At 41.3% G+C, this 10,609-nt stretch overlaps 1 protein-coding gene across 2 annotated transcripts; it reads right to left on the reverse strand.

The window, feature by feature from the left end:
- Nucleotides 1-2,507: 2,507 nt before the first annotated feature.
- On the reverse strand, nt 2,508-10,274 carry sstr2a (somatostatin receptor 2a). Of its 2 annotated transcripts, none has more exons than XM_042398549.1 (4): nt 9,447-10,274; nt 6,034-6,773; nt 4,719-5,044; nt 2,508-3,531 (listed from the first exon to the last, which is right to left on the reverse strand). In XM_042398549.1, the coding sequence occupies exons 2-4, from the start codon at nt 6,419-6,421 to the stop codon at nt 3,100-3,102; spliced, it is 1,146 nt and encodes a 381-aa protein (XP_042254483.1). In that variant the 5' UTR covers nt 6,422-6,773; nt 9,447-10,274; the 3' UTR covers nt 2,508-3,099. The 2 variants fall into 2 exon arrangements, with proteins under 2 accessions (XP_042254483.1, XP_042254484.1); XM_042398550.1 differs by lacking the exon at nt 9,447-10,274 and adding an exon at nt 8,679-8,783.
- Nucleotides 10,275-10,609: the final 335 nt, after the last annotated feature.

The following is a 10,609-nucleotide window of genomic DNA, read 5'->3' on the forward strand; positions in this document are numbered from 1 at the left end:
CTGCCATACAGACCAACATCGCCTATTCCACCAGCATGGCAAACAAAGCCAGAACAAAACATGGGAACCTCTATGATTCCTATGATTTATTGTTTCATTAATTAATTTGACACACTGACATCCTGGTACAACAGAAGAGGCCACAAAATATACAGAGTGCAGGGATATACTGGAGTTGTATGCACACTTACATTCCACTATAGCTTTCTGCTTCTTGTTTTCACTTCAGCCATTTCAGTATATAAAATGCCACGGAGAGATGCAAGATGCATTGATTGATGCACTTATGAGGTTGGTTTGGTTTCCTGGCTCAGGAGCTGGTGGGCCAGGTTGGAGAGGGCGTCAGGACACCACCTGCACTTGGGTAGTTTAGGCCTCAGCCTGTTTGGATGACTTTCTTATTAACGTCTTTCTCTTTTCTTCCGCTCAGGCCTCCACTAGCCAGATGTATTAGGGTTTTGTGTTTTGTTTGCACACATCACACACAATTCAATCATCAGAGTTATTCACTCTCATTGACTTAAATGCATTAATTTACTAACTGTATGCAGAATTAAATAAATGTATAGTGTCAACTGCTGTCCGTGACATCTGTGTTGTCCTGATGGTCTAGTGGGCTAAACACATACCCTGTAACTGTAAAGTCACTAGTTTGAATCCAGCCAGGAACCAAGCTGTGTTCATCCTCCTGTTTCTGCCCATCTGTTGTGAACTCTTGTGGTTTAAAAGTTGACAATCCAAAATCTCAAATATCCAATAAAATGCCACAAAAAGTATATATTCAACTCAAGTTAACAGAACTTAATTAATTTCCTAATTTTTCCCGTCAAAACCTTCTACGCATCTCCCCAGATATTTTTCATGCTTGTATATACTCAATGGTGATCTAATTTGCTCAGTAGTTGATTGGTAAGATGGTTGTATTTCAATGCAAAGGTTAAGAGTTTAAATCCTGCTTTTGCCATCCTGCATGTGGTCTGAATCTTTGCATTTTCCAGGATAAGTTCTGACACTTCTCACATAGTAGCAGTATTTATGTATAAATTATTAGACATAGGATGCATCCCAGATCTTGAATGAAATAATAATTCAATACAAATTTAGTAATCGAAACATGTCTTCACTGAAGGTCATAAATTACATCAAATGTTTCGTAAAGTAGAGTTATATACCTCAACAGAGCATCAGCATATAGGGATGACCACGATGAATTACTTTAAAGAAACTCAAGAGTTTTGCTTCTTTTCAATTAAATCAGAAACAAGTATCCAAATGCTCGCTATCTGAGTGGACCCCAATCATTGCTGCTTGCAAACTGTGTTTAATGAAGTCATCACAAATTAACTGGCACACAGCAGGGGTGTACACAGAGAGGGCCAGTAAAGAGACAGACAGGGCTAGTAAGAACTGGATTTTTTTGACAGTCCACCAGCCCACCACTGCGCTGGCCCACCTGGATTTGTCCCAGTATACCCAATGATCAGTACACCATTGGCATACAGAAAACTTGGGGCAGGGTAGTATTATTCAGATACATACTTGGTACAAACACAAAGTACAGAGAGTGGTAGGGGGCCCAACAGCAAGTTTTTGCCCAGCAGTTTAATGTAGCCATGGTCATGTATAACCTTCCTTTTATCTGTATTAATACAACTCACTACAATCTTTACAGCTTTGTCTTTGTGTTCTTGGTAGATATAATACATACACAAGTTTCTCTCTGTCTCTTCTTACTCCCCCTCTCCCTCCCTCTACACGACACATTTCCCTGCCTTCTGTGAAATTTAGGCATTTTTGCAAGCACATGCTGGCTGAACCAAATGTGAAGCTGAGGGCGCTGACCACATTTCAACATTAAATAAGGAGACAACCTTACATTGTCAAAAACAACACTTTACAAGTAGAAATGGGCTCTTTACAATGGCACAGTTTGCACAGGGAGTAACTATTGTTCATACCAGGATACAGTGAAGTATAAAGTATGTGTGATGTGTTTCACAAACATGGTTTAGATGTAGTCCTCAATGCATACCACAACGAGACAGAATTCTACAGCAGTGATTGCCTGTGAAATTCATTTTGGTTCAGACACGGAGCTGTCCATGTGCGGATCTTTCCCCCAGAGGTTGACAGAAAACCATTTCCTATATACAAAGTTTAGCTGTTTTAAAGCAAGCAAGGTCACAGAGGCTGCCAAGATGTTTTCCCATCCTTCCACATAATCAATAATCCAGGATCTTAAATTCAAGAGTTTACAGATCGATGCAGCTTCTCCTGCCGAGATGCCAGTTAGAAAGGGAAACGAGCATCCTTCATTGTCGGTAAATAAGATGTCATGTTTGGAGGGGTTTGCCATTTTGTTGCCCTGTTGATCATGTAACACCAGACTAATCAGCTGGTATGAGTAAAACATGACCATGAAACTATTTATCTTCGTGTTGTGGTTTTTGGTTTTTTTATCTTTAAAAGTCTCTAGAGAATCACTGTGCTGGCTGTTTTCCACTGTGCTTTGCCTTCTAAGCTTTCGCAAAGACTCCTTCAAGGTGTGGATTATACTCCATCCCCTCAGGCATCTATTTACCACAGGTATACCAGCTCTGATATTTCTCCAGAGGATCCACAGAAGTCCATTCTCCAATCTTGCACCTGGTCCAACTGCGTTTTGTTTTGATTTTGGTTCGATCAGGTTGAGTTCTGACAATTTGATAGAAGCCTTAAGATGAACAGGAATCCTATTTATGTTTATATTATCTCTCCAGTGCTGAAAACCAGTACGGTCAAGATGCAATTTGGCTCTGCCTCAGGGATAACCAGCTCAAGTATCCTCATTAACCCAGATATCAAGGGCTTTGAGCTGCAGTCAGTGTACTTTCCCCGACCTCTGAAAACCCTTATGAAATTGTTTATATTTCACTTAGACTTTGTTCATGTGTCAGTGTCCATGAGCAGCAGCTATTACATCATCGTCCTACCCCCGCATCTTTGAGCAGGGGTCACTGGCAGTGCACTGGCAGCCCATCAGGGTGGAAGCCCCAAGCACTAATAAGTCTCTCTGGCCTCCTTGGATGTAATGACCACTCTCCTGTCACTACTTTACCCTCAGATGCTGGTCTGCAGCTCGCCATTCAGCAGGGCAGCATTGTGTGTCTCCAAATTGGCATTGATGATTATAGCATCGTTAACCATCCTGCTCCTGTCAGCCCTACTGTCACTGCGCTCAATCTCATCCAGGCCTGCCACCTTTTTCAGGCACAGAACATTCTGAAAGCTCTTCTTGAAGTTGTCCGACAGGAAGGCGTACAGAATGGGGTTGGCGCAGCTGTTGGCGTAGCCGAGCACCACCACAAAATCAAAGGTGCTCTTCACAGCAGAGGTGGGGTTGATGGAGCTGGTGACAGAGGTGACATTGAAAATGTAGAAAGGCAGCCAGCAGAGGACAAACACTGCCACCACGATGGACACCATCCGTGTTACCTTACGCTCGGAGCGCTTGCGCTTGGTTGAACCCACGCGCATGCCTGACGACTTCACCTGGCAAAGGGAGGAACTGTCAGTGACTTAAAATCTCCAAAGTATAAAAGCACAATGTTCACAATGTGTGACATTGAAACATCTTCAAAGTCTACAAAACAGATTAAAAAATACATTCTCTCTACATTCTGATTTCAAAGCTAGGAGGTTACATGGAACCTTGATTTTAGAAAGTCTTTTTCAATTGTAACCAATCTTTCAGTGCTAGCTAGCCCTTAGCTGTCATACCACGTACCACCACAGTACATAGCAGGATGGCTATTGGAGAAAACTCAAAATTTCAGTCACTTTTCCTAAAATTTGAAACAGGAAGTTATTAAAAAATGTTTAAAATACCACATATCAAGTCTGTATTTTTCAAACTTCAATTAAAGCCAATATAAACCATGTAACATCATGGATGGCGCGGTGCATTCAGTGATGCTAGTGATGGATGTAAGCTAAATTGCTGCAATACTATTGATAAAACCAGTACTCTCTTCCATATACCCTAAGCCACCAGTGGCAGTACTGGCCACTCCAGCAAGAGAGGAGAAGAAGAAATCCAGCTACAGCTTTGATTTTACATTGTTTTACCGACTTCAATGGAGTATATCATATTTTATATTATATTTTTCTTAATTTAAACCCACTTGATGAAGATTTATTTTCCAGTTTTTAAGTCTTAACGAACAAACAAATTTAATGAATGCTTGAAATGTTCAGGTTCTCTCAAATAGCCATTAAGGGCTATCTAGCTCCATTTCAAATACACAACAACCCCAGTGTCCGACTATAAAAATGTATTGAGAATCTGTAGGATTATATCATATTTCATGTGTATCATAAACTGTAGCTCAAGCAAAAATAACTTGAAACTGAAAAGCATTCATTGTTTTGGGCTGAAATTAGTGACCATTGTTGACCATTTCAGATTAACGAAAAATACAGTTGTACCAATGACATCTGAAATTCTGCCATGTTATCTGAATCCACAAATAAAAATGATTAAATGGCTGAAATATCTCCATGACTTTGGTTGACAATTGGATGTTTATACATCATTCTACTGTGACTATCCCTAATAAAAGGATTATCTGAATTATCTGATTAGGAATATATAAGAAGAAACAAAAAAAAAAAAAAGAAAAAAAAAAGAAAAATGTATGTTACATTATAATGTAAAACATGCAGCAGCAGGGTCTCACCTTGACTATAATGAGCAGGTAACACATGCATATGACTGCCAGGGGCAAGAAGAATCCAATAAAGAAGGTGTAGATTATGAAAGATGTGTAATAGACATCCTGGGGTTCCGGCCACACAATCCCACATACTGGCACCTTGTCTAGGCCACTGAAGATTAAAGTTGGTAGGATGACTAACAGCGACACACCCCACACTGTCAGGTTAATTAGCTTGGCTACCCGAGGCTTCCGCCATTTTGTAGACCTAATAGGGTGGACCACAGCCAGGTATCGATCGATGCTCATCACCATCAGACAGAAGATGCTGGTGAACTGATTGAGAGAGTCTGTAGAGGAAGAGAGAGAGTGGAGGAGTGGAGAAAGGAAAGTTAGGTGAGGATAAGTATCAACAAACAGCATTACTAATCACTGATGCTTTTTTTATTAAACGGGGGAAGTGATTAAAAAATGACAAAGGCTGTAGTAAGGCACCATGATGACCAACGCTGTTTGAATTGCACCTAAAGTCTTAATATTTATAATCTACACTTGAGGAAATAGTTTGACATTGTAGGTAATACACTTATTTGATTTCTTGCAGAGAATTAGATGAGAGGATTGATACCACTTTCACATCTGTTTGTTCAACATGAACCAGCAGGGTGTAGCCAGCAGCCAGTTAGCTTAGCTTAGCATAAAAACAGAGAGAGATAAACAGCTAGCCTGGCTCTGTCAAAAGGTAATAAATAAATAAATAATCAGCCTACCAGCACTTCTAACACTTACAAATTAACATGTTATGTCTTTTTTAATCCGTACAAAAACCAAACTAAAAATGACAAGTTGTGGTGGGGGGTTTTGTGCAGTGACAGGGTTCAAAGGGTGCAGTGACTTCTTGGAGTCTCCAAACCTTGAGTTTTGGAAGATTTTTAACAATCACTCTTTGAGTTGCAACATTTAAAAAAGTAAAGAAGTGTACCTAGGTTCTAATCAAATTGCTAACATAGCAGAGACTGATCTCAAGATAATTTCTTCACTGGGCAGAATGACTTCCTGGAGTCACCACTGGTTGCTTGGTTGACAGCAAGACTCCAGGAAGTCACCTAAGTTACCTTTGGACAAAGCCAGGCTAGCTGTTTCCCCCAACTCCCAGTCTTTAGGCTAAGCTAAACTAACCATTTCCTGAATGCAGCTTCATACTTATAAATGTATTTTTCAAAAGTGTTGAAAATGGTTTTCCTTTAATTGCAACCAAGGAACTTGAAAGTGATTATTTGCCCAGTAAAACTGCTGCTGCTTTCTGAAGTGCACCATTAGCCTACTGCTCCACACCTACCTACAGTCATGATTACCCTGCACAGAGCCTCTCCGAAGGGCCAGTGCACCAGTGCCAACTGCAGGGCAATGAATGGCAGGCTCATCATGCACAGAACATCTGCCACCGCCAGGTTGAGGATGTAGATGTTGGTCACCGTCTTCATTTTGGCATAACGCAGGATCACATAGATGACCAGGGTGTTGCCACATAGCCCCACAGCGCACACCATGAAGTAGATGAAGGTGATGACCACTGAGCTGGTCTTGTCCTGGTGAGGCTCCCTAGTCTTTGTGATGTTTAGGTCCAGATCGGACTCATTACCCTGGATGTAGCTGTCGTACAGGAGGGGCTCAGGGATGGTGATGTTGGGTGAAGTTGGGAGGAAGGACCACTGATCCAAGGCCATGACTGCTGACAGGGCTTTAGGGCATCAAAGAGTTTTAAGTGTTTACAGATGGCCAGTGGTAAGGTGTAGAGGTGTGATCATAAAGGATTTCGGAGATGGTAAATATTAGTGGGTTTTGGGTTAGGGTTAAATGCTAAAAAAAACAATTTTTTTGATGTGCAGAGTTATAAAAATGAGGGTAAAAGGACTTTAGAGGTAAGTTCTAAGATTAGCTTGGGGTACTGGAGATTTGAGAATTGGGGATCCAGGGGTTTGGGGCTCTGAGGATTGGGATGACTGGGGATTATTATGTCCGTGGAATCACAAGTATCACATCCCAGCTGTAGAGAGACAGCAAAAGAACAAAACAGATCTATGGAAAAAGAGAGAAAAGAGTGAAAGAACTGTAAGTTTGGCTGAGAAACAAAGAATATATCCTTCAAGAAATAATAGTAGTCCTTCAAGATCCATGGCAACAGTTGCAATGCTACTCTACATAACTGCTTTCACACCTTCAGAATATCATGTAAAATAGTCTCTATAGAGATTACTCCAAATATGTCCGCTACATGTTCAGTTCTTCTCCTTGATTCTTTCCTACATCCTCTGCCTTTTCCCCTCACATCGAATAGTGGGCTGACATGCGGGAGATGGTCAAATCCAGCCAAATCCAAATTTTACATGATGTGCAGTTTTATGAAAATAACTTTTTTCTTTCATCAACAGCAGATAAAGACGGGGCATACTAGGAAATGAGAGGCTCATAGGTGAGAATCAGACCTAAAATACTGGAGCTTTAGGGCTTGCTCCTTAGCCAACTGAACCACCAGGACACCTTGCATCACTCAACATCAACCCAAACAAACAAGTTCTTTAACATTATTATGTCATGACATTAATTTGCACACGTTTAGGCTGATATCAGGCAGATATAGGTGTGGGTGACTGATCACGACTTCATCTTTAGAGTCATATTTACATGATTTCCATGTTGTGCACATTCATCATTTTAACATCAAAATGTCTGCTGGCTCTACTCTCAACCTTTGTTCTTTTTTTGCTTTCTAACTCAGTCCAGACCATAAATCCTCCAATGCTACGTGAGCCCAGTTGTCCAGGTTAGGTACATGTGTGTGTATGTGTGTGTATGTGTGTGTGTGTGTTTGTGTGTGTCTGCATACATGCAAAAAGGTACGCCTGAGCGAGAGAACGACGAGGGCACGGCGCTGCTGAAGACAAATGTTTATTCAATTGATCTTGGGGACAAACAGCTCTGACACTGTGGCAGGATCACTCACTCTTCCCCTGCAGTGACTGCAGCTGGCTCAACAGTCCAAACCTCGCTTTCATCATGTACCTGATTTGCATGCGATTGCCCAATTTGGAGAGTCCTATTTGTGTTAATAGGGATATGGTGATAAAAGCTTGGGTACAATTACTTGTTAGCAAGTATTGTGTTTATGTGGATATAAGAGTTAGACCGATAGGGTGGCTACAAAGGTTACTGAAATTGTTGTATTTTCCTTAACCAGTTATTTATTCAGTCTATAAAATGTTAAAAACCAGCAACAAATGCACATCACCAATTACCAGAGCCGAAAGCGTTGACTTCAAACTTTGTATTTTATCATCCCATCAATCAAAACAACCCCAAGGTATTCAATTAAGATTTAAAGACTAAAGTCAATCATAGGTTAGTCAACTAATTAATGGTTTCTGCACTGTTAAGACCATTAAATGAGGCCAAATTGGCTTCACCATTTCTTCATTGTGGAATATCTGACTGAAACAGCTCTGAAAATGGCAATCAGTAAAACCCTCAATAGAACTCGCCTCAACCTGAGTTGCGTATCTAAATTAGATTTGTCTGAGATTCAACAGAGAGGTTAGTTCCCCATATTGGTCTTAAAGCTATTTTAGAGGTTTTCTTAAGCTTGTAAGTGTAACATTATGGTGACAACACTGCATTCTCATTATTTGAGGGAATTTATTGAGCATGAATACAATCAAATTTTAAGTGCAAAACACTGAAATCCACATAAAAATGAATCTTTACTGGCTTTTGGGCACAGATATTGATGGAGCCCCATTCTGTGTGAGAGAGTGAGGAAAAGCAATCTGCACTAATACATCAACCGGTGAAAGGATTTATGGTGTTATTTGTTAGCAGCGAGCCCAGGTTTATAACTATATAGGTGTCAGTGTTATTTGGTAGCATCTTGGGGTTTAATTATAAAACCTAGTAATTACATTATTAGTGGTCTATTAAAACTCTTACAGAGGGAAAGTAAAACAGGCTTCTTGAGGATGGATGTCGGGAGCTGCAGCTCAGCGCTGACTGTGTGGACAGATGAAGTGATGCCAGGGAAGCAGCTTGGCTTGATGCGGCCTCACACTAACCTGTGGGCTATGTGTGATGAATGTCCAGCGCAACAGGGGACTTTTTTTCATCCGCAGTTACTGGAAAACCCCATACAGATTATCTAGTGGGCAGGTTGGTTTATCTTTCTTCTCAAGGGCACTTTGACATAAAATGGCTGCTGCAGGCATCAAACCTTTAAACTCTTAATTGAAAACCAGACCCCCCCCCCCCATTCTCCCTGACAGACAGTACCCAAAATCAATGCTTCCTGAGATAATTCTTCGTGTTTATCCATAGGAGTTGCACCTGTTCCAATTATTTTAGCTCTGCTGAGGAGAAAGAGCGCACATGTACCCTCCTCTGATACCGACAGATATTAGAATGTGCGTAAAGCACATGTTGAAGGTTTGAGTTTTAATTTGTTTATGATTTAATTTCATTAAAAACCTAAATAAGCCCCACATCATGGGCATGGAAACTCACATGAAAATGTGAGAGTTTCATGACAGGTTTGATTTAAAAAAAAAAAAAAAACTTTTACTCGACAAAAACAGGAATGTATACAATGCGCAAAAGCAAACCAAAGTCTTCACGACATGCCTGTAGAGAGATTTTAATTTAGCAGCATTAAAAATTGACACAAAATACATTTTCTCTGTCTCTATTTTCAGTAATAACACTTACTTTTAAACTGAAAACTTCCTCCTCATATCAGGTCCATCGTAGCAAGGTGTCCTTCAGCGGAGAATATGGAGTCCAGCCGCTCCGAAACGGCGCTGACCTGCTAGAAATCTGCATCCCGCGCCTCTCCATCCACCTGCTCCCCCAGTGTTACGCACGGCGCTGGCGTTCAACCGCCCATTCGCCGACTTCACCAGAGCTGGTGGGTGCACTATGTCTCTCAGGTCATTTTTTCTCCAAGTAATATTCCGTGTTTGTTGCCGAAACTTTGGCAGACCGCCTCTAAAGAGCCGGCGTGCGCTCGGAGTGCGCTGAGTCCAACAGAAAGTCTCTGCGCCGAATCCCTGGCGACTAGACGCCGCGGCAGGACGCACGACTGCACCAGAGAGAGAGAGAGAGAGAGAGAGAGAGAGGGAGAGAGAGAGAGCGGGCACAACAGACTGAGCAACAGATTAGTAGAAACGTTGAGCGCGTCACCCTGTGTGCGTCGGTGTCCGTCGGGTTGCTGATTTTGACTCATGCAAATGAATCGGTTCTTTTTCTGGAGCCCTAAATCATTAAACTACAGTGCTACACCATTTGTGTGGCTGCAAATTGTGCAGAGAGAATGTCTCAAATGTCTCAAATTGAACCAAATTGGATTTATCAATTATGTTTGAAGAGTAAACGCACAAAAACAAAAACAAGCTGCCACACAGATACTGATGCCACAGTCTCCTCTCAAGTACAACAGTTTCCAATGAAATGATTTCAAGTGTTATCCAGGCCTTGCACATGTAGATGAGAGTCAATGGCGGACATTCTTGTCAGCTGATGGTGAGGACACTCGGAACTGATGGATGAAGCAAACTCAACAGCCCCTTTTCCGTCTATATAAAGGAGGAGCTTTCAAGCAAGTGCAGCTGGTGGGTTTCTTCCACGACCTCTGTCAGAGCTCCATGAGAAGATGCCCCGCAACTTTTCTCAACATAGCAACTCTTGAGTGCTGCTATTATTAATACAGCTGTTGTTCTATCAAAGATTAATAGTTCTATTTGTGTCCAAACTGATAGGAGGGACTGAAGATACTCAGAGGGTTTTTGGTGGTTCAGTGCAGAAATTTCCATCTATGTAAATCAGTGTCCAGTCAAGAGGTCTGATGTAACTGACGACCAACCTTTGAAATT

The sequence above is a fragment of the Thunnus maccoyii genome, chromosome 20 (assembly GCF_910596095.1).
Source record: "Thunnus maccoyii chromosome 20, fThuMac1.1, whole genome shotgun sequence".
Classification (NCBI taxonomy): Eukaryota; Metazoa; Chordata; class Actinopteri; order Scombriformes; family Scombridae; genus Thunnus; species Thunnus maccoyii.

Coding starts and splice junctions, on each gene's coding strand:
- sstr2a (XM_042398549.1), bottom strand. CDS start 6,421: ATGGCCTTGGATCAGTGGTCCTTCCTCCCAACTTCACCCAACATCACC. Junction 5,045..6,033: donor CAGGGTAATCATGACTGTAG/GTAGGTGTGGAG, acceptor CTTCCTCTACAG/ACTCTCTCAATCAGTTCACC. Junction 3,532..4,718: donor ACCTGCTCATTATAGTCAAG/GTGAGACCCTGC, acceptor TCCCTTTGCCAG/GTGAAGTCGTCAGGCATGCG.